Below are 24,187 nucleotides of genomic sequence, written 5' to 3' on the forward strand. Positions count from 1 at the left end.
CGCGCTTTCCTCCTCACCCGCCCCGCCGGTTTCTCTTCTTAGCTGCCGCCGGAGTTTGGGCCCGTGGACGGATAAGGAGGAGGCGGCGGCGCCGGGGAGACGCAGGAGAGCCCCTCAGGTAGTGGGTGAACAGGGCCGCGGAGCTCCCCTCGCGCGGCGAGCGGCCTCCGTGAAAGAGAAAGCCCCAAGTGGAACGGAGCGGAAGCCTGGCCTTTCTGCGGCCGCTCCCAGTGCGGCCTGCCCCACCCGCCAGCAGCGGCCGCTCCGGGAGCCTCTTCCTCCTCCTCCTCCTCCCCCCTCCCTTCCGGAGAGGCGGTTGGGGTAGGAAGCCCCCCCCTCCCCTCCCTGGCACTGGCGCGCGCGCTCCTTTGGGCGGGGTTTGAGAGCCGGCGATGGGGAGGGGGCGCCGAGGCTCCCTAGACCAGGGGGTCTTCAAACTTGGCCCTTTTATGACTTGTGGACTTCAACTCCCAGAATTCCTCAGCCAGCTTTGCTGGCTGAGGAATTCTGGGAATTGAAGTCCACAAGTCATAAAAGGGCCAAGTTTGAAGACCCCTGCCCTAGACTCTGTGGCTGTGCGAGGGCGGGGAGGGGGAGGAGCGGCTCACGTCTCTGTCGACTTTAGGGCGCGACGGGCTGCCCCCCCCCTTTGGCGGAGTTAGCGGCCTCGAAGCGGCGGAAACAAAACGATCTCTAGGTGGGCCTCGGTCCTCTCTTGTTCCCCCCCCCCTTCTTCCCTTCCCACCCCGGCTACTCCTCCTCTTCCTCCGAATATGGATAATTCTGTTGCTTATTCGCCTGGAGAAGGGGCGGCGGATTACCTCCCACGTTCTTCGTCGTGTGTGTTAAAAAAGTCAAATTAAGACGTCAAAAATCGTAGGAAAGAAGTTAAGGGTGCTGGCTAGTTTTTCGACTTTCGCAGATAGCCTCGGGTTACTCGCTGGCGTTATCTCCTGCCGAATCTCTGCAGTAGGATTGTCCTTTAACGGTCCGTTTGGTCCCTAACGTTTGAAAGAAAGCTTGGCTTTTTAGAAGCCCGGTTTTTGTAGATTTTTATTTTGATTTTTTATTTTTTTGGAGTTAGTCTTTCTAGGCCTTCCTGGCCCTAAGAGCATCCCACTTGTATAATGTTGTTTTGAAGTGAGTGGTTGAGACAAGTTACGAAATCAGTAGCTCAGCTTAATAACGTGAGAAAAATATATTTGATGCAAATTTATTGTCTCTGATGTGTCTTGAAGGTAAGTAAACATAAAAACAAAGTGTTTCCTGAGTATTCCCCATTAATTATTTAGAGCAGGGGTGTCAAACTGCCGGCCCGTGGGCCAGGTGCAACATGCGGAGGCCACGCCCATCCCAGCTCTGGCAATGCAAAAACAGTCACGATACATCGCGACACGTCACGTGACACGGCGAGTTTGACACCCATGACTTAGAATTATCACATTTCATAAATTCTAACTTCTGTTTTGAGGTAGCTTTTGCTATAATAATTGTTAGTACATATTTTGAGGTGTTTAGGCTACTTTATAAGCAATAATTCAATAACGCTACAATATAACTGCTTTCCCAATTTTAGGTGGTGCTGAAATTGAAAGAACAGTGTTTTGCCTGAAACTATTTAGAGACTTTGTGGCTGAGGTAAGATCTCTCTTTGTGATTTATGAATTCTAACACACGTGTCAATTTTATGTAGAACCAATGAGCTGTAGTAGCACAGCACTGTGTTCTGGTGAGACCTGGATACAGTGTTCACTTATGCCATTAAACTCACTAGATGATTTTGAGGCAGCAGAACAGTAAAAATACAATTTTGTTTTTCCACTAAAATAGCAACATAGTGGCCAAGGCTGCCACAGTGGTTTCCTTTGTCTCTTGATGTTCTATGATTTGTGCCTTATAAATGAAGAATTCTGACCTGAATAAGGAAGTGTGGTATAAAAATCAGTAGTAAGACCATCATAACTAATATTTGTGAGAATTATAAACAGAAAAAATATTTTTCTAGGAGATTTTTAAATATACCATTCTGAAGAATGTTGCAGATTTTTGGATTTTGTCTTACTCTTATACAATGTAACTTCAGAGAAGGATAAATCTAATTATGATGATGGCTATTACCAATCACAATATGCTATGACTAATAAAAGTAGCAGCAAGATCTATCATGCTTCATTGCTCTAACACTAGCAGGCAATTAGTGATAAACATTAATATTCTCATACTGCAAATAGAGTAGCCAGAATAGTTAATCTCTGTTAAAAGTCAGAGGTTTTTCCCTAACAAACACCTGTCAAATAATGAAGGCCTATCAAGATGCTGTTGTGATTACTATAGCAACCACACTAATATTGTGTGTTGAACACTGCAGTAGAAGAGAAGGCTGTGTAATCAGAGTTGGGAAGAGGTATTTATGCAATGTTCTGTGTTTTAAAAATTGAACAATTGTACTTTTTGTTCTGAAACATGTTTGTGTTTTGGTTAATATAGTCAGTTATTAAATTATGCAACTTAATTTTAAATTCTTGTCCAGTGGACAGAGGATTTATGACCATATTCTTTTCCATATGGGTTATTTATAAGCTGACACATTGGTAACATATTTTTTGAGGACTGATCATGAGAATAATAGTGGATCCTCATGCTTTTGGAGAAAACATTCCTCAGAGATAGATAACCTGGTCCCTTTCAGATGTTTTGGAATACAGCAGGTGGTACCATTGGCTGTGTTTTCCTGAACCATGAGAAGCTGTACAAAAAACATCAGAATCCCCATTGCTAATCAGTATTTCTGAATGGCTTCAGGACTGTGATTGTCCCTGATCACCTTGACGAATGATATAGAATATGCCAGAAAAAGAATCAGTTGTAACAATGTTAAGTTTCTCTAGTTTTTTCATGACTTCTGATACTATAAACCATGATATACTTCTTGATCAGTTATGTGATCTAGGCATTGGAAACAAGATAGATGGTGATTTTGTTTTTTCTTCTAGGATTTGGGTCCTATGCAGTTTTGAAGCATTTTATCTTGTAGGGACCCATACGTGTTTTTTAACAGGGCAGTAAGTTCGCCATAGTATTTGTAGTGAGGTCATTGCTAATTGAGATTGTATCAATGCTGCATTGATACCTGGATTTGATAATACGTCTGTATAAAGATCACTAATTTGAAGTTGAGTTCCCAAAAGATCATCCTTTTGATAAGTAGGTAGTCTACAAATTTGAGAATTGAATATACAATTATATATGCTCTTATGAACCACAGTTCATTGCAAATGAACATAAAATATAATTTTGAAGGAATGGCAAATATGTAGCTATCTTTTGGGAATAGTCTAGAGCAGGGGAAGGCAACCTTGGCTCTTTTATGACTCGTGGACTTCAACTCCCAGAATTCCTGAGCCAGCCAATTCTGGGAGTTGAAGTCCCCGAGTCATAAAAGAGCCAAGGTTGCCTCCCTCTGGTCTAGAGAAAACAAAACCAGTAAGGCAGATGAAATAAAAAGCAAAAGAGGTAGACAGTGGAAAATTACAGTTGTACTCACAAGTTTCCATACCCCTTGCAGAATTTGTGATTCAAATTAAACTATTAAGCATCACAGAATAACACAATCATTAAATCTTAGCAATAAAAGAAATAAAGAAATGGTCCTGTTCAAAGGTTTGCATGCCCTTGGTTCTTAAAATTGCACCTTTGGCATCAATGAGAACTTGCAGTTTTTTGTGATAGTTGTAAATTGAACTCTATTTTCTCCTGTGGTAAAGCTGCCCATCCTTCTTGACAAAACTCCTCCAGGTCCTATATATACTTTTGTTGTCTAGCTTGAATGAACAGCATGTTTGAGATCTCACCAAAGTTGTTGAGATCAAAAGACTGCGATGGCCATTCCAGAATCTTCTCTGTTTTGCTGCAGCCACTGAAGGGTGAACTTGACCTTATGTTTCAGATTATTGTCATATTGGAAAGCTCAAGTGTGTCCAGTGTGCAGTTTCCAGGCTGATGAATGCAAATTTTTCTCCATTATTTTCTGATATTCTGTATTCATCTTGCCATCAATTTTGACTAAATTTTCCATGCTACTGTACCTCACACACAGAGAGACACCCCAAAAAATAAACAGCAGAGATCCACCTCCATGCTTCATAGTAGGAATGGTGTGTTCCTCTGCATAGGCTCTGATTCCTCTCCAAATAATATTTATACTTACAACCATAAGTTTGGTTTTGGTTTCATCACTCCAAATGATTTTGTTCTGCTAATGTTGAGGCTTCTTCTCTAAGTGCTGTCTGCCAAATTGTGAGTGGGTTCCTTTGTGGTATTGGTGAAGCAATCAGCAATGGCTTTTTCTGGCAACTTTACCATGTGGCTCATTTTTGTTCAAGTATCTCCTTATTGTGTATGCTGAAACAGCCATACCACTTTCTTTAAAAGAAGCAAGTATTTCAGTAGAAATTGACAGTGGATTTTTTTTCTTTGCATCTGAACAAATTTTCCTGGCAGTTGTGTCTTTCATCTTTCTTGGTATTAACAGGTCCCCTAATTTTCCACTTCTTGATGAGAGCTTGAACAGTACTGATTGGTATTTTCAAACATTTGGATATCTTTTTATGTCCTTTTCCTTATCTATAAAGTTGAAACTATTTTCTTTCACAGTTCTTTTGACAGTTTTTATTTTACTCATGGTTCATTAACCAGCAGTGCTGCTCTGGATGAATTGTACAAAGATTTTTCAAGAGCTAGGAACCTTAATGACTATTCATACATAGATGTTAAGTACAATCAAATAATGCACTACTTATCCTTCATTGCCTTCACAACCTTTGTGGGTCAATTATACCTATAAAATACTGTTTATTCACAAAACTTCTCACTGTTCAATGTCATAAAAGTACCATCGTCAATCAGAAGTGACATTGCAGGGGGTTTCAAATTGTTCGTGCTGAAGAACTTGTTAATTTTTTAAAAAATCCTTGATCAAAAGGCAAAGTTCTAATGATAGAAAAATGGCTATGTTTTTTATTTTGCCTTTAATCTCATAGAACCTCCCCTAGTTCTCCTGGAACCATAGAGCTTCATGGAATACATTTTGAAAAATTCTGCCCTTTTCACTTTGTTAGAAATAGATAAAATGTCTATAAAAGAATACTTGCACCCACATTGAATGTCAGAAATATCCAGTCAGGAGAGTATTTCAACTCAACTGCTTTGTCACTGTCTTCAATATTTATCCTTGAGAATAAATGAATCTTAATGGTAAATTTCTTTGTAAAAAGACTGAGCTAAAAGTCACAAAGAGATTTATACTACTTTTCAGGAATATACCAATCACCCCTTCAAAATATATATGTCAAAACCAGCAACTATTTTTTGAGTGGTCACTACCTGCAAATATTTGTTACTGTTTTCCCTGAGTACAATAGTAAGATACAGTACTACTTTAATTCTCATCTGTGTTTTTAGTATTCCCTTAAAAATTATTTAATAAATATATATATTATTGTGAGATGATAATGTAACTGATGAAATAGATTGTGGTCCATAGAAATCTATTATATCGTAATGGTTAGTTTGCTGGGAGCAAGAGAATTTTTACTGCTCTGGACAAGTTTGTACAACCCCCAAAAGAGCAGAAATGTGATATGGATCCAAGATGGAGTTAGTAGCACCAAACCCGATCAGCCTCAGAAGTCTGGAATTCTTGCAAAGCAGAATTGGGAAAGATGCAGAGAGAAATAGAAAATTCTTTTCACAAGCACTATTTATTTATTTGTATCCAGAATTATTTATAAATCTTTACAGCTTAATAACAGAACTTGAAATTAGTCCAACACAGAATTCTAGCATAAGAGTACAATTTGACATTTAAGTCTAATAATAGATTAAAACCGAGTAAAATATGTTTTTCAATAAATCTAAAATAGAGTAAATTAGAACCAAATGCAATAGTATAGACCTCGAAATGACTAGAAGGAGCACTTTTCAGAACACATTTTCAGTCACTACATAGACAAGAACAGTCTCAGCTTAATTTTTTCTATGTTTGTAAAAGGTTTGTGAAAATAGAGACAATATGCAGTAAACTTTAAAATTAGCATGCCAAAGATAAAGGAAGAAATGTCTACTAAAACAGAATGAAAATTAATGTGCAAAAGCATATGCAGATAGTCCTCGACTTAAAATTATTACTTTAATCACTGACGTTATAACAGCACTGAAAAAAGTGACTAATGACCATTTTTCACACTTATGACTGTTGCAGCATCCCTATGATCATGTGATCAAAATTTAGTCACTTGGCAACTCCTATTTATGATGGTTGCAGTGTCACAGGGTCAAATGCAACCTTCTGACAAGAAAGTCAGTGGGGAAGCTAGATTCACTTAACAGCCATGTTACTAACTTAGCAGCTGTATTGATTCACTTAACAAATGTCGCAAGGAAGGTTGTAAAATGGAGCAAAATTCACTTAACAACTGTTTCATTTAGCAATAGAAATTTTGGGCTCAATTGTGGCTGTAAGTCGAGGATTACCTTTATATGGAAGAGTTGTATCCTTTACATAAATACCTACTAACCTGAGATCTATTTTATGCACATGACTCTGGTTACTGGTGATACAAATGCCTGTAGAAATGGTCTGCTTAAAGGGTTCTGAGTGTTTGCTGTCTTGTTTCGTGGTGGTGGTGTTAAAATATTGGCTGCTCTGTAAAATATGAAAATGGCTTAGACATAATCAGATTTAAATTGGGAACAATAAATAGGAGTTTAACAGAGCAAGACTGAGTACGGATCACATTGAAAATGGATTATAGTGCAGTTAGAGATAATTTATGGTTGCAAGAGTAGCAAAGAAAACTCTGACAGGACTGTGTTCATTCAGTGGATTGTTAAGTAGCATGAGACGTACTTCACTAGGCTGTTGAAAGGGGGAATTGGGACAATTCAGTGCGAACAATTGATTACATTCTTTACAGGCAGGCTCACCTGTTTCTGATTCTTTAAATTTCTAGTATTAAGGAAATTCATATTTCTAGTGTAAATGTGGTTTAAATAACTTTTATTTTGGATTCTTCTCAGCTTACAAATTCTGGATGTAGTCAGGATATCTCAAGCAGCAAAAGCTGCTATCACTCTTGTCTTTCTTGACTGAATAAATCAGCTTCTCTGTGAGTTTGTTTCTATGGAGTCATTGGTTGCCTATTTGTGAATGAAGAGGATTTTCTTTTTGCATAAAAAAGCCTCTTCTGAATCTGTCCTTGGTTTAGTTTTGTATAATTATCATATGGGCTAGTTTAATTACAGTGTGCTATTTTAACCAATGTGATTAAAAAGTTTGTGGCATCACAACTTCAGATGCATCTAAATTATGCTGAATATCTTGGTTGAGGTATACTAAAAATATTTTGATTGCCTTAGTGGATGACTCATCCTAGGAGTTGAATGGGTAGAGTTGTAGTTGGTTGTCATCTATAAAGTCCTATATGGCTTAAGACAGGGGTTCCCAACGCCCCGGTCCATGGACTGGTACTGGGCCACGGCATGCCAGTAACCGGTCTGCACAAACAAGCAAAGTCCCATCCTGGGGATGCAGGCAGAACACAAAACCACACACGCTGGTCCACGGAAAAACCTTTCTGCACAGAACCGGTCCCTGGTGCCCAAAAGGTTGGGGACCTCTGGCTTAAGACATGGTTATCTTTAGAACTATCTTTCTTCTGCGTATGTGTGGCCAATAAGATCTGGAAAACTGGTTCCAGATTCAAACTGTAAACTGTCAACTATCGTCTTATGGGACCTAGAGGGTGATAATTCTCTGTAGCTTCACATTCCCTGTGGAACAGCATTCCCCCCCCTCCCCAGGATTATACAGTCTTGATCTGATTCAGTTGTAAAGCTCTTCCAGCAAGCCTTGAGATAAGAGTATAATAGCTTATTCTAATTTTTTAATACTTGGTTGGTTGGGTTATCCTCCATAATATATGGTTATGTATGGTTATCTGTTTTTGTTACTTTATTGTTTTTATTATTGTTTTGACCCTAGTGTATAATAAGCCATGTAGAATTTCTTTGGGGATCAAAAAAGCATACAAGCAAACAATCTTTTGAAACTTGTTGATATTTGGTATCATTGATCATGATAAACATGTCTGGTGCTTTTGGATTTTAGGAAAACTATATTCCAGTAGTTATTCTTTTTGATGACATTTGTCTTGAAGCTGTACTAGCTTATTACGGTAATTGTCTTGTGTGTTTTTTTTATCTGTTGCAAAGGAAATAGGTTTACTTTGAGATCTTCCCATCCAAACAGCTGTAGCCTTGTTAAAGATCTTTCCCAGAACCTCAACCCTTAGAATTAAGGATCTACTCCTCTGTTGCCAGAAAACTACTTTTTGTGCATGCAGAAAGTTTCAGTGATTTCTTTTTCAAAATTCCCTCAGTCTGACCTGTGGTATCTCATGTCCCCCAGCGTATCTATGCTCTGTAATATCTATCTTATTAAAGGACCCTTTCCCTCTATATTAAATATCTAAATAAAATTGCTATAATAAGGAATATTGCTGATTAATAAGCTAGATGAAGACAAATGACTTCAGATTAGTTCCAGATAAAATGGTGATGTTTGGCCAGTAGTAATGAAGTTTGTAGCTCAAGGGTGAATCTTGGTTATATACTTTTCACGGATATTCTGGTTATGGTAACAAGTGAATTTGCTTAATTGCATTTGGGATGTCACCTTTGTCCTTTCCAGAAGATTTAATTTCTCTTCTGACAAGAGAATGAATATTATTTGGATTGAGCTTTGCTGGACACAATAAAAATGACTTGTTCTACTTGTGACTGCCCCTAGAAGAGTAGATACGACATTTTCTCATTTAAGTCTGGCGCATACAAACACTTTGGGCAGAAATAGTCAGTGGTAAAGTATCATTATGGGATTGACCTAATAAATATATTTTGCATAAACGTTGGTCACCCATTTTTAGATAAATTTTCTTTGCAAAGCCATGATATGTTACCAGTAAAAAGTTTTAGATTTTAATGTAATAATATAGTATATCCACATCATTTAAGATTGCAGAAACTTCTTAAATATTATGCAAATATACTCTTGAAATGAGTTAAGAGGACTTGTTATTTCTAGAACTCTTTGCAGCATAACATTTAAAGAATATTGGCTAAAGGAAAAATAAATAATGATACATATCCTTAACGTCAATGGACGTTTTTCTAGGGTATTGCCCATTTTTCCATATGGTACACATGATGCAATATAAGAAATTCAATGGTTTGTTATCCTTTGGATTTACTGTTACAAAGCATTTTTAAAATCTGAGAAACAGCATTTGCTAAAATATCAAATTGACTGAAAATCTTGGGAAAATTATCTGAAGATTGTTTTACTTACACTGATTTTGCTTTTAGTTATTTAGAAAAGTAACTTATAAACTGTCTCCGACTATACACATGTCTGAACAGAACTGTTGATCATGGATGTCTAAAATTGTGTCACTTGCAATGAAACTATACTCACAAACTTGTTTTATTCTTGTTTTTCTTGTACTTTGTATTCCTTGTTCTTTATTTTCATATCATTTCATATTTAAAAATAAATTTAAAAGTTTGTTTAGGCTAAAATGTGGTAGGAGGGAAAGGTTAAAGAAAAGGCTCATTTGTGGCTATATAGAGGAAGCTTCCACATCTATTTCAAATGAATTGCATTTTGTCATATCAGAAACCCAAATAAACATTTGTGATTTATTAAAACAAATTACATAAATTATGAATTAATCTCAATACTGATGCTGTTTCTTCAAATAACCAAGTACTTTTCATCAAATACTTCCACAATTTCTCTCAAATATGTTAGTCATACTTAGTCTTAATCCTAAACCATTTTTTGTTTAGTAGCCTGTCTTGCTGACAGTCATTTCAGTACAGATTTGTTATGCTAAGTCTTTGACAACCTGTGAAATATTATAATAGTTACAATGTACAACTGATGTGTATGCTTGAAAAAAAACTATACATTAAATAAGCTGAGGGGTTTTTGCCCTAGTTTTTTTTCTTACCCTCATCATAAAGTGGGCTATCAGATATACTTTCCCATTTTTGAGGAATAATTTTTCAAGTATCCTTCTAAAATAATAATATTAAATGTTAGTACACTAGTTCTTCCAAATTTTCATTTCACATATCTCTAATCAAATAAGTCTTACATTGTTCACAGATAATCGTACTATGCCAAAAGTAAGCACTAACAGCATAATCAAATAATAGACTTGAAATATAATCTTAGTTGTTTTCAACCCTTTCCCTTAAAAGCTCATGACTTGCTAAAAAGCTTGCTCAAAAATGCTGAAAAATTTTGTTTACAAATTCTAAATGTTAACAAAACACGTTTCCTGTATTCATTTAACATATATAGCCAACAAAATATATTATGGCTTAATGTGATGGCCTAGTTTATACAGCATGTTAATACAGTGAACGGATTATTACAACATGCTAAAGCATCTAATCCCATTTTCTCCTAGACTAGCATATTTTATGAATCCTTTCATAAAAGAATTTCATCAATTGACAAGTTTTGAATATACTCTGATATTTTAAAGCTTAAGTCAACTGATGCATAACTTTTACTTTTAGAAACTGATTTATGCTTTTTTTTCCCTTTCATACTATGCACATTTTCTAAATTCTATTACATTTATGAACAAACCATTTTTATTTACTTGGGATTAAACTAGTGTTTGCATTTATTTATTATCATAGATTGGTCATATATTAGATTCATTTTTCATAGGTTCCATTTTTATTTATAAAGCGCTTATGGGCAAGCAACGTTTAATTAGACTTTCCTCAGTCATTGTTTCCTCATTAATTTATTAACCATCAACTGATCACTGGGAACAGAGCAACAATTTCTTCCTTCTAATAGAGGAGCAAAAAGTAGAATTTTGATAAGCTTCTCACTTCCCTCCACATTCCAGCCTCATCTTTCTACTGAATGATTTGACTAATCCTCTCACTAGGAACAGGTGAGCTGGCTACTTTTCTGAGCTTAATAGCCAAGAACAAACCAACTTTTACAATGGAAGAGAAATAAGATTTGACAGCACACATGTAAACACACAACAAAATGTGCTAAATAAACCAGATTGGTTTTGAGTATTTTATATTTGTAAATTATTTATAGAAAACTCTTCAATGTTTTATGGTAGAGTACTGTGATTGTTCTGCATGAACAATCATTAATAGTACAAAACTAGATTGCAGTGGTAAAGGAGAGGCAGTTCTGTAAAAATCTGTTACTAAGAGCAGAATTTACAGATCTCTAACGTAGATTTGCTTGACTGGAAGTCTGTTTCTAAGATGGCTTTTGCAAACAATTTCAAACTGTTCTGAAAGTAGGAGATTATTCCTTTTGTTTAATCTTTTAGAGAGAGATGTTATCCATTCCATGTATATTCCATTCTATGTATACAGTATTTGAAATAGTTCTGATTTTTGATATTTTTGTAGCATTTCATTAACTATAGTCAATTCCCTATGAATGACTTGAAAGTATTAACTGCCTAAACTTGCCCACAGTAGTTACTGTTTAGCTAAAATAGAAAAGAACAAGATAAGATGCATTACCAGAGTGGAAATAATGGAATGGTTTATATTTGAGGAAAATGACCACTCTGATCTCCACACTCTCAGTTTTTGAAGACATTATAATTAAGGGATGATGTGAAAATGAATACATTGAAGTTATATAGGGTATATGGGTAAAAAACATGTACCTGAAAATTTATAAAGAAATTTGGGCTGATGCTTGTGCTACAAGCATGATTTTAATTCCACTAACTACACCCTTTGGAGCACACTTCCCCCTCAGATCTGGCAGATCCTTACCCTCTTAGATTTCCAAAAAGCTCTGAAGATCCGGCTTTTCCCACAGGCCTTCAGTGAGGCTGGAGCCTATTGAAGCTGTAAAGTTCTTCTGTGAAAGAAGATGTGTTACATTTGGGAGCACCTGGAGGTTGTTTGTTGAGTTTACCCAGGTTTATGCTGCAGAAGATGGGCAGCTACACATTTTTTTTAAGTAAATAATTCAAAGAAACAGCAGGCAATCAGACAAGAGAGCAGCTTTACTGTTATGCTCATGGAATTTGGTTTTTCAGTGTGTTTTCTATCTCTCTTCAGTTATTAGCTTTAGCATTCACAAACATCCATTCATGACTTATTTGGCGAGCTTTAATTTAACACAGAGAGTAAAAATGATAAAAATTATGAAAAAAATCAAAGGACTGTTTTGGCTGTACAGATTATAAATTGTAGACATTTAAAGTAAACAAGAAAATAATAGAACTCCAGTAGATGGGTATTATGTATACCTTTTCTTTGCAAACAACCTAGCTTCAAAGGCTCAGGTTAGAGCACAGTTAAATATATTCAGTTGGGAGAGAGAAGTGGAATAAGGAAAATGATGTCTATGGCTAAGGAAAAAGCAGTCATTAAATTGAAATGCTAAATACTACTATTAATTTCCTCTCTTGAATTGAATGTCTAAAATGTTGGGTCCCACTTACCTTGTTACATTTCAAAACATGAAGCAAATGACAAAGTATGTGACTAAAACCCTTTTTAAAAAAATCTAGATATTGTCTCTGTATTTATTGGTCTGGTTCACTTATAAAGCTAAAAAAACATGATTTTTTAACAAGTCATTATGACTTAGCCCACACATAATATGAAACCATAAGAGTTGAGATGGCATGGTACAGTAAACTAGGACAAATTACATTATGGTTTATATATATATATGTATAAAACAGTCCATAAAAACAGTGGAAGGGGTTATATTTTTGTCAGGATACCCAGATTGTTTATATTGTAATGGTTCAATTGTTTTGTTTTTGTTTTTTGTTTTGTTTTAAATGAAAGATCCAATTCAAGTTACTTTTAAATTCAGTTTCATTTTTATTTGTGTTAATTGAAGTAATACAGAAAATGAGATTTGCCTAGGATAATTATAGTAGATGAAAAATAGATTTTTGCTCATGATTTTTTTATTCCTAATTAATAAAGACAGAATAAATTATGCAGAATAAAGTGTTTAAATTATAAAGTTCCTAAATACATGTGATACTAGTGGCTGGAAGCATCAAGTGGGTATTTTATAACTATTCTGACTGAATCAGGCTGAAAAGGCATATATATTTTTTCCTTTCCCAATTTATTCTCTTATTTGATAACTCACCATTCTGTATTTTCTGTAACATAACTGCAAGTCCATACATGTAGACATAGAAATTATGTTCTGCAGTGAGTCTTTTGATTCCCCTTTTTCAGATTCTCGGGATTGGCATCAGAAAGCTTTCCATCCCTCTGAATTCAGTTTGGAAAGTATACAAAGGGCTGACAGAAGGGAAAACCTTTGCTGATTCTGTTTGCTAAAAAGAGTTGATTGTGTTCCCTTGCAAGAGCAAAGTCTGCTTTGCATTTATTTATATATATATATATATTCTACAGTATTGTATATATGAGTAAATTTATAAAGATGTAGAAATCTCATTTTCAGAATAGGAGTCAATTCCAGTTAAAGCAGCTTGTCATGTCTTAATTGAGGCTTATACTCATAATCTTAACAACCCTTGGCATCTGATAAAGATACTGACCTGAACTTTTCAAAGAGTAGCTTCCTGTGTTTATTTTATTTATTTATTTATTTAGATTTATATACAGCCCTTTCCTGAAGGACTCAGGGCGGTTTACAGGATATTTAAAAGAAAATCAATACAAAAGCTAAAAACAATTTTAAAAGATTACATCATTCCCTGAGGAAAAATAAAAACCCCAGTTAAAGTTAAAAAATTCTCAGCCTGGGCCAGAGAGCTCGAAGAGCCAGGTCTTCAGGCCCCGGCGGAATAAACAAAGGTCAGGGGCAGTCCTAAGCTCCACGGGCAGCTGGTTCCAAAGGGCAGGCGCGCCCACTGAGAAGGCCCTCCCTCTGGGTGTTACCCACCGGCAATCTTTAACCGGTGGCACCCTGAGAAGGCCCTCCCTGTGGGAGCGCACTGGACGAAGGGAGCTTGATGCTGGCAGCAGGTGTTCCCTCAGATATCCCAGACCCTCGCCATTTAGGGCTTTATAGGTCATCACCAGCACCTTGAATCTTACCCGAAGGGAAACCGGAAGCCAATGCAGCTCGCGGAGTAGAGGTGTTACATGGGAGTATTGGGAAACCCCCACACAACTCGTGCGGCCGCATTCTGCACCAGCTGAAGCCTCCGGGTGGTCCTCAAGGGCAGCCCCATGTAGAGAGTGTTGCAGTAGTCTAAACAGGAGGTCACGAGTGCATGAGTGACTGTGCGTAGGGCATCTCGGTCCAGATAGGGTCGCAACTGGCGTTGAACATTATATTTAAAATTGTAAATCCATTTTGATATGGCATAGGAGATTGGGTTTTCAAATGGGTTTTAGTTATTTATTGATAAATCAGAGCCTGCATTTTAGTCCTATGAAGTAGGCTAGGCTTGTCTAAGATATTTATTCATAGATTAAGCCTAACGTATGAGACAGTAGTGATGTTTGAACCTGACCTTTGCTCAGATTTACTCTAGTCTAGATTCTAGAAGATGAGTTTGCTACAAATGCAGTGCTCATTTCCTGGTTGTTCACATTACATCTAAGTGAAGAAAACTGTGTTTCAATTAAGGGTACTGATGCAGTTAGCTGTTACTCTGATCCTTAATGTCCATAAAGACAAAATATAAAATTGCACTGGGTAAAGATCATTAAACTTTTTCTTGTCCCGTTTGGTATGGAATTTGAACAGAAGGATTTATTTATAAACCCTAAATCTGTTAATTATAATTGAAAACCGATGTAAGTCTTCAAAATAACACACTGAAAGCAAGTTTTGTTCTGTCTTGAGTTTTTAATTAAGAAAGCTAACGTAGCATTTGGCAGCTGACAACAACTTGCTTCATGTACTGAATTTAACTACAGGAAACAGTTTTAACTCGCAGATTTTTCCTTTTTCTTACCCACTCATTGAATAATAAAGTAGTCTCCAAAGCCAGCTGTGGGAACATATTTTCAACAGTTAGTTAATTTTCTTTATTATTAATTTATTTGGGATATGTATATGGCAACCCAATTCATAAAGCAACATGCAAAAACCATTAAAAATAAAAAAGAAAGATAAAGCATACCATTAAAACAAACAATGCAAACAATAATCAGAATTAAATATGTTAGGTCTCACCAATTGGGAACTCTGTTCATCCTGAGGGGAAGAGCCAAGTTCTAACACACTTTCTCAAGGCCTATAGTATCAGGGCCAACTGTAACTATGTTTAATAAGAATTGATTGCCGCCACTAAGATACTGGAAAATCTTGTATTCTGGGAACTCTAAAACATTCAATTTTCTTGTGGGCTACCCCACTCTGGCTTTTCTGGAGGTAGTCCAACAGTTTTCCAGATATCCTCTGGGACAGATTGTTTCCTGTTTCAGAAATGTACTTCTGGAAAATTGCTGACTAGTGCAAATAACCCAATCTGCATAACTGGAGAAAAACAGAACATTCCAGAGTTTCCCAGAATGTTCTATCTGTGGAATGGAACACTTTGCACATCCTTACCAATTATCTTGCTGTAGAAAATATATGAGAGCCATGTTTAATTTACTGCTGAATTAAAATCTCATTTTAAAAAATACAAGCTATATGAAACATCTATTCATTGGACTTATTTTATTCCCCCAAATTTAAATATATACTTCTTTAACAAAATATACTACTCAAAGCATGTTTTAAAACATATGCCATTGCAAAAGTCTAGGAATTAAGATTCAGTCCTCACTTAACAATGCTAATTTGGACTGGAAACTTTTTAAGTAATATGTTGTAAATTAAAAAAACATGTCACTTAGCAGTGGCAATTCCCACAATCCAACTAACATTCAGTGAGAATCTCATGTGATTGTAACTTGTAACTTCCTACCAGGTTCCTTGTGACTTTTCTTGTTGGAAGTCTGCAGGGAATGTTGCAAAGTGTGATCATATGGCTATAGGATGCTGTAGTGGCCATATGCACTACAGCATCCTGTTATAAGTAGCACTTGTTCAGTGCAATTTGTAAGTTTGAAAGGTTGATGAACAAGCGGCCCTTAAACCAAGACCACCTCTAATATTAATCTGACAGCAATGTTATTGCCTCTGACCAAGTTACTAAGCAAGCAGTTTTCTTGTAAATTGATGTTGCCTAAGTATTTTCAAATTTTGCAAAAGTAATATTTGAGGAAATGCCTATCTTTTTTAAGTTTCTCAAATAAATTGAGAGTTGTATTTTGGAAGTTCTTACTCTCTAGGCCAGGGGTAGGCAACCTCGGCTCTTTTATGACTCGTGGACTTCAACTCCCAGAATTCCTGAGTCAGCTGACTCAGGAATTCTGGGAGTTGAAGTCCACGAGTCATAAAAGAGCCGAGGTTGCCTACCCCTGCTCTAGGCCTTTATGTCCCTACGGTAATAAGGCTTCTAAGCAAATAAATACATTGGAGGAACAGGGGAGATAACCGCTATCTTATTTCCCCCTTTAAAAGCACCCTGAGCTTCATGATAAATCTTTTCCCCAAGGCCGTAGAGATGGGATGGGAAGGCAGAAGGGAATAAAAGGCTGCACAAAGAGGATCTTTAAAAAATCAAATTTATTTTCTCATGAACAGATTGTATCAGTTTACAAAACAGCTGTGTTGGATTGAGGCAACAAAAATAATATGCAGTACATTAAAGCAAGTCAGTGTTGTGCACTGAAATAATTGTGTTGCATTGCTTAAAGGAAGTTAATTTTATTCGAGGTTACTGTTTTGAATCTGGTACTCTTCTCACAACACATTTTTGTGAATGAGTTGTGCAACCATGGAGAGCAGTCTGCAACTGCAAGCCACATGCAATTGTACTGATGAATTTTAACAGTGAAATCACCAAAAATTAGTAGCAGTATTTTCTCATGTTTTGAGTCACAAAATAAGTTATGTATACTTTATAACATCACCTGGGCAATTCTGACAGTCACCCATGCCCTAGTCACTTCTCACCTCTATTACTACGTGGGGCTGTCATTAAAAACCACTTGGAAATTGAATTATGGTTGGATCACTTCTATCAAGGGAGCAACATTCCTAGATAGATCACATATAAAGTATCTCTGGATTTACACACTTAGTTGGGTTCAGTGTCTTAAAATAAATGGTATCTCTTTAAAAGAATTGAAAAGGCTTTGAACTGTAACTGTTCAAAAGAAAAGGATTTAAGCAAAGGACAAAGTTGAGAAAAATGCACACAAGGAAACAGAAAGGGCAAAGAGATTGTGATTCAGTGGACAAATGGGATGGGTAAATAAGTAGACTGGTGTGATCATGCTATTTTTATTTGTAGCATGACCTCAGACTTAAGGCTCAGTTTGGATTAGCTCACTTGAATTTCCAATCATATGAGCTGTATAGTGAATGAATTAACTGCAGGAGTAGGAAATAATATTTAATATTTTTGGTATGACAAAGAATGAAATGGCTGTTACATTTATCAGACATACCCATTATTTCCTTTCTATTTCCTTATGCTGTTAAGAATACAGTATAGAAAGACAGCGATACAATGCTATAGATTGAAGTAGAACAACATCTGCAGTGTTTCAGCAAAGGAGAAGTTGATGATGATCCAAGAAACCCAGTGTTGTATATACAAAAAGAAGAATTGAGAAGAGTTAGAAAAGTTGAGAGGAGAGCCAGTGGCTTGTGGAAAAAAAAAGATTGTTAGAAAGGCCAAAGAAACAACTGGGTCAGTTGGTAGAACTCCATATAATGGCAGCATGATGTGATTTCCAGTTGTTTGACAGCAACAAAATCACTCTCAGTTAATTTGAAATTTCGGGCAGACTTTTTTTAGAGTTGTGAAGTCTGTTCTATTCTGGACACAAAACACATGCTTTAGTATTCAGTTCAGTATTCTTTAATTCCATACGTGTATTTTGCACCAGACTACAATGCATATTGGGTTCTAAAAAAAATCACACTAGATTCTAGTCTACAATCTTAGATTTCATTGTTGTATTTAAGGAATTACTTGATAGATGCAGTTTAATCTATATTTAGTGAGGAATGGGACCTCAGAAAGTTTCTGGATGGAGGAAATAGCAATAGAATGTGCTGAAAGTTGCCTTCCAGTAATTTTACTATATTTTCCTTGTCTCCCTTATTCAATGAAATATCTGAAGTTTAAAAATACTCTTGCATGTTTTAATAAACAATTTGTTTTTTCCTCATAGCTATGGCAGCCATTCGGAAAAAACTGGTTATAGTTGGTGATGGTGCCTGTGGCAAGACATGTCTGCTGATTGTATTTAGTAAAGACCAGTTTCCTGAAGTTTATGTTCCTACAGTATTTGAAAACTATGTAGCAGATATTGAAGTTGATGGGAAGCAGGTACGTTTTTCTGCCACTGTCAATTTATGATTAAAATTTTTTATAAGCTAACATATGTGAACTAAGGTTTTGTGCCATGTGTTGAATCCAGAATGCTCTTCCATTCATGAATGGTCCTGCTGAAGACAAGAAGGCGAGATGTGACTCCAGGAGATGCACTGCTTTGGCATCATATCTGAAACCTTGAAATGGTGTTGTGTAGTTCTTTGTAAATCTGCAAATTATATTTTTGTGGTACAGAAGCTGTTGTAAATGCAGATAAAAAACAAAGCGGAAATTAACCCATAATTTAATACATTTCTTATAAATAATTTGCAAATTGGAGCAGGCCTGAATATTCAGCTCTGAATTATTTAAACTTATTTATGCTATGTTATTAATATCCATAAAACAGTCATATTTAGTAGTGATGGACACACTAAACATTTGAACATGTAAATGGATTTTAACAGTTTGTTTCGACAAGCCAGCAAAGAACTTTAAGCACCTTATAGTAGTACTACCCCTTCAGGTCAGTACCAAAAGCAAGGAATTACTCCCATAGCTTTGTCATCCCAGCTGAAGATCCTATATAGCACAGGATGCCTATATGGATGAAGAAAGGTGGCAGCCTATGAAATGAATTTTGACTAGCTATGTTTTGTCAGAGTACTTTTTTCCCTTTCGGGTATGAATGTAGTTATTATTCCTGTAGGTGGAGCTGGCCTTATGGGATACAGCTGGACAAGAAGACTATGATCGACTTAGGCCACTTTCATATCCAGACACCGATGTTATACTAATGTGTTTTTCAATTGATAGTCCAGATAGTTTAGGTAAGTAGATAAAATTGAAACACATGCCATATTCTGTAAATTACTGTACCAGGTAGCCCTTGTTGAACAACCACTTCTTCAGGGACTGTTCAAAGTTGCAATGTCACTGAATGAAGGAGACCTTCAATAAGTCCTTGTAATTGTGGCTGTCACAGTGCCCCCAGGGCCATGTGATGGCAATTCAAGTGTTTGCAACCACTTTGCAATTAGGATAGTCACAGCATCCTGCGGTCATATGATTAACATTTGCACTGCATCTTCATTGCCAGCGACCAACAACCAAAATCAACAGGGAAGCTGGCAGAAGATCACAGATGGTGACCACTTAACCACAAGATGCTCTGACCATGCCGGATTTATTTTATTTTATTATTTTATTTTATTTATTTATTTATTTATTTTATATACCGCCCTATTCCCGACGGACTCAGGGCGGTTCACAGGGCAAATTAAAACAGTACAAAAAGAGGAAAGATAAAATAGAATTAAATTAATACTAGCCCACAGAATTAAAACAAAATTTAAAATTAAAATTAATTTAATTTAAAACCCCTCAGTCCAGGCCAGACAATTCAAACAACCAGGTTTTTAGGTCCCGGCGAAACGAGCGAAGGTCGGGGGCAGTCCAAAGCTCCATCGGCAGTTCGTTCCAAAGGGCAGGCGCGCCCACAGAGAACGCCCTCCCCCTAGGAATCACCCGCCAGCAATCCCTAACCAGCGGAACCCTAAGAAGGCCCTCCCTGTGGGAGCGCACAGGACAATGGGAAGCAGGTGCTCCCTAAGGTAATCCGGACCCATGCCATTTAGGGCTTTATAGGTCATCACCAGCACCTAATGATTCACCTAACGATGGCAACTGGGACTGCTGCAATGACTATTGTAAATCAGGGTAGTTTTGTGGTGTCTTGTTTAACCATCACATTGCTTAGTGAGGGACTCTACAAGTTTTAATTACCATTGTTAAGCAAGAACTACCTGTGTTATCAGCATCCTGTACAATATATAAATGAGATAAAACTGCTAGACAGTAGCACAGTAGCAACATAATTTCTGTCAAGTAACGGAAATTCATCTTTATAAAATCATCTCCTTGCTTGAAAGAAAAGGGCAAAGTGTTATTTTAAATTGACCACAATTGAGCCAAAAATTTCAACAGTTAAGTGAATTTTGCTCCATTTTACAACCTTTCTTGCCACGGTTGTTAAGTGAGTCACTGGAGTTGTTAAGTTAGCAACATGATTGTTAAGTGAACTTTGCTTCCCCATTGACTTTGCTTGCCAGAAGGTCACAAAAGGTGATCATTTCACTCCAGGACACTGCAACAGTCAGAAATATGAGCAAGTTGCTTAGTGCCTGATTTTTGATCATCTGACTGTGGAGTGCTACAATGGTCGTAAATGTGAAAAACGGTCATAACTCACTTTTTCCAGTGCCATTGCAATTTCAAACAGTCACTGAATGAATACTTGTAAGTCGAGAACTACCTGTACTTTTCTTCGCTTAGAAAAGGTGTGACTTTTAATTGTTTGTATATGCTTTACTTACATTTACTGAACTAATATTTAGTTTAAATATTAACTTCAAATATTTTTATAACCTATTTTTCCAACACAGACCTCCACTATTTGTCATGGGCTGCCGTGTTAAATAAGACACTGGAGAGCTCGTCCTGTGAGGCAGCTGCTTATGATATAGAAGAAAATGGGGAAACTAGTTCCCATGACTATCTTTGGATAAATAAATCTGTGATATTATTTTTAGTTTAATATTTATTTATTTTTTATTTATTTTAATTCCATTTATATCCCGCCCTTCTCCGAAGACTCAGGGCGGCTTACAAGCTTAGCAGTAGCCTTCATTCTATGTATATGCCTGCTTATTAGGGCTTTCACACACACACCCCAAGCGGCATTATTACAAAGTCAGCTTAATTGCCCCCAACAATCTGGGTCCTCATTTTACCTACCTCGGAAGGATGGAAGGCTGAGTCAACCTTGAGCCTGGTGGGATGCGAACCTGCACTAATTGCAGGCAGCTGGTGTTACTTAAGGAGGCATTAGCCCACTGCTCCACCAAGGCTCTATATTGATTGAAGAGTTGATCTCTGGTATTTGCTTCATCTCAGAAAACATTCCAGAGAAGTGGACTCCAGAGGTGAAACACTTCTGCCCCAATGTACCCATCATTCTGGTAGGAAATAAGAAGGATTTGAGGAATGATGAACATACAAGACGGGAGTTGGCTAAAATGAAGCAGGCAAGTCATCTTTTTTGTTATTGTTCGCCTTGTCAAATAAACTGTGCCAGTTTTGGTTAAACAGATAGTCCTTGTTTAGCAACTGTCTCAGACAGCAACCATTTACAATTATAGCAGTGATGAGAAAGTAATTTTGTGGCCAATTCCTGCATTTGCAACCTCTCTGTCACGTGTTTGCTATTACAGTCAATACGCACTGTCTTATGCCTGACCCATTTTTTCCCTTTTCTTGCCCCTTCACAGGGCAAAGATAATTAAAGAAATTATCTCTCTTCCTGTGCTGCTTTTTTCCACAATCCAGGGGTTCTTGAAAGTTAACAAGCTTCATCCTTAACAAGCTTCATCCTCTTCATCCTTAATTAGCTGATTAGGACCCTTGGCCAGCTCCCAGCTGCTGTCTGAAATAGACAATACCGTAATTAGGTTCACATTAAAGGCTTTTATCTGCCTTCTAAACTGCTCCCTAGGGCATTCCTTTCAGTGTGTATTCTCTGTTGCTGCGTGCTTACTCTTGTAATCTCCTCCCCTCCAGTGAATGTAAATACAAACATCACCTCTCTTTCTAGCTAATTATCCCAGTGGCAGGGTGAATGTTCCAAAGGTCAGGGAGTGAGGGGGAAAAGCTATAAGATTTGCTCATGAGTCAAGTTCCTGAAACCTTCCCCACCATTTGGGCTCACCTGGTTGTTTGGGGTTGTATCCTTTTAATGTTGTAAAGCAAACTAAAGTAAAATCAGTTGGCAACACAAGGAAACAACAGCCAATGACTTAATAGCCAGCCATCAACACCCCAATCAAAAATTAAAAACCACACGCAACCAGGCACCATATAAATATTACCATATAGAATAGTCCAAAGCACACATTCTGTTAGAGAGAAGTTCCCTGAGGATAGGCTCCAGCTTGGAAGACTTAAGATTGTGTATAGTTCAGACACAGTACAGATTCTATAGTGTCTAGAATAATTTGGGGGCATTCTTTTCTAACATATGGAGACTTTCTAAAATTAATGTGATTATAATATTACCCAGAGTTTTGATGGCAGTTTTACATAATGAATATTAAACAATTTTTAAATTCAAGATAAATACAGATTACAATAATCACTATCTATCTATCTCTATCTCTATATCTATATCTATCTATCTCTATCTATCTATCTATCTATATCTATATATATATATCTATATATCTATATCTATATCTATATCTATATCTATATCTATATATATATCTATATCTATATATATATCTATATCTATATATATCTATATCTATATATATATATCTATATATATATATATATATATATATATATATATATATATATATATATATATATATATATATATCCCTTGCCTTCATATTAATTATCTTTTTTTTTTAATAGGAACCAGTCAAACCTGAAGAAGGTAGAGATATGGCAAATCGCATTGGTGCTTTTGGATACATGGAATGCAGTGCAAAGACCAAAGACGGTGTGAGGGAAGTTTTTGAAATGGCTACTAGAGCTGCTTTACAAGCCCGACGTGGCAAGAAAAAATCTGGGTGCCTTCTGTTGTAAGCACAGCCAAGGGAAGATGGCTGAAGCAGTGCCCGGCACTCAATGAATTTTTGAAGTGCTGTTTATTAATCTTAGTGTATGATTACCAGCCTTTTTCATTTATCTATAATTTACTTAAGAGATTTAAAATTGAGTCTTGCTACCAGTATTTAGAAGCCAACCATGATTTTTTTATAATGGTCTGCATCAAATACATCTGTGCACATAAGGGTTAACTTCAACATTCCTTTAACAAAACTTTTTCTGCATTTGCAGAGTATGCTATGCAGAATATGCCAGGCACTAATTCAAGACAATTCTCTAACTTCTTGCTTTTTTTTACAAATGGGAAAAAGCTGGCGACACTGAGAATTGGGCTGTAACTACTCCATAACTAACATGTTCTAGCCTATTCAGGTACAGCACACATAGCTGTGGAAAGATCCTGAATAAGTTCAGTGTTTTCACTTTAAAAGAAGGAATTTTTTTCTCCTCCTTCTGTTTGAAAGCTCTGAAGCATAAAATAATAGTTGGAAAATTATTTCTCTGAAACACCAAAAGTCCCACCCAGCTATGAAGTGACAGTTCTGTGATTTCATGTTAGTTACCTTATAGTTACTATGTAATTAGTGCCACTTTGTGTGTTACCAAAAATAAATCTATATGCCCCAGTTAGATGTAGTATTTTTTGTATAATTGGATTTCCTAATACTGTTGCTTGTAACTTCTGCGTAAAGTGTTCTGGGTTTTTTTAAGAGTGTACTTTCAAATAAAGTCAAATGAAGAATGGTGCCCTTCCCACATTTGTAACTATCCAGGTCATTTGTATGACTTAAACTCACCCAGAAAAGTCATCTTTAATACCTCCTTCAGGAGTAAGGGAAAGGCCATTATTTTTACATTAAAGGTCACTGAATGTTCCAGAAGCTTTAAGTTAACCCCTGCTGGATCTGGTTCCAATCTGAACATAAACTTTTTGCTTATCATCTGCTGGCCAAATTCCCATCCTGTGAATGTCCTGCTGTTCTGCAGCAAACTAAACTCTTCTCTATTTCTTGTTTCCAACAACTAATAGAATAAAGGCAGTTTTCTAA

The 24,187-nt window shown here is 36.6% G+C and overlaps 1 protein-coding gene across 2 annotated transcripts; it reads left to right on the forward strand.

Annotated features, from left to right (window-relative positions):
• RHOA (ras homolog family member A) lies at positions 1-24,187 on the forward strand. 2 transcript variants are annotated; one of them, XM_083356148.1, is made up of 6 exons: positions 1-118; positions 1,577-1,638; positions 18,322-18,479; positions 19,174-19,294; positions 21,420-21,550; positions 22,941-24,187. In XM_083356148.1, the coding sequence occupies exons 3-6, from the start codon at positions 18,324-18,326 to the stop codon at positions 23,112-23,114; spliced, it is 582 nt and encodes a 193-aa protein (XP_083212274.1). In that variant the 5' UTR covers positions 1-118; positions 1,577-1,638; positions 18,322-18,323; the 3' UTR covers positions 23,115-24,187. The 2 variants fall into 2 exon arrangements, with proteins under 2 accessions (XP_083212274.1, XP_083212275.1); XM_083356149.1 differs by lacking the exon at positions 1-118 and adding an exon at positions 576-697.

The sequence above is a fragment of the Vipera ursinii genome, assembly GCF_947247035.1.
Source record: "Vipera ursinii genome assembly, chromosome: 2".
NCBI classification, from domain to species: domain Eukaryota; kingdom Metazoa; phylum Chordata; class Lepidosauria; order Squamata; family Viperidae; genus Vipera; species Vipera ursinii.

What these genes read in the sequence shown, in the direction of transcription:
- RHOA (XM_083356148.1), top strand. Translation starts at nt 18,324, where the DNA reads ATGGCAGCCATTCGGAAAAAACTGGTTATAGTTGGTGATGGTGCCTGT. An exon ending in TTGAAGTTGATGGGAAGCAG is followed by an intron (nt 18,480 to 19,173) that starts GTACGTTTTTCT and finishes TTATTCCTGTAG; the next exon opens with GTGGAGCTGGCCTTATGGGA. An exon ending in TGATAGTCCAGATAGTTTAG is followed by an intron (nt 19,295 to 21,419) that starts GTAAGTAGATAA and finishes GCTTCATCTCAG; the next exon opens with AAAACATTCCAGAGAAGTGG.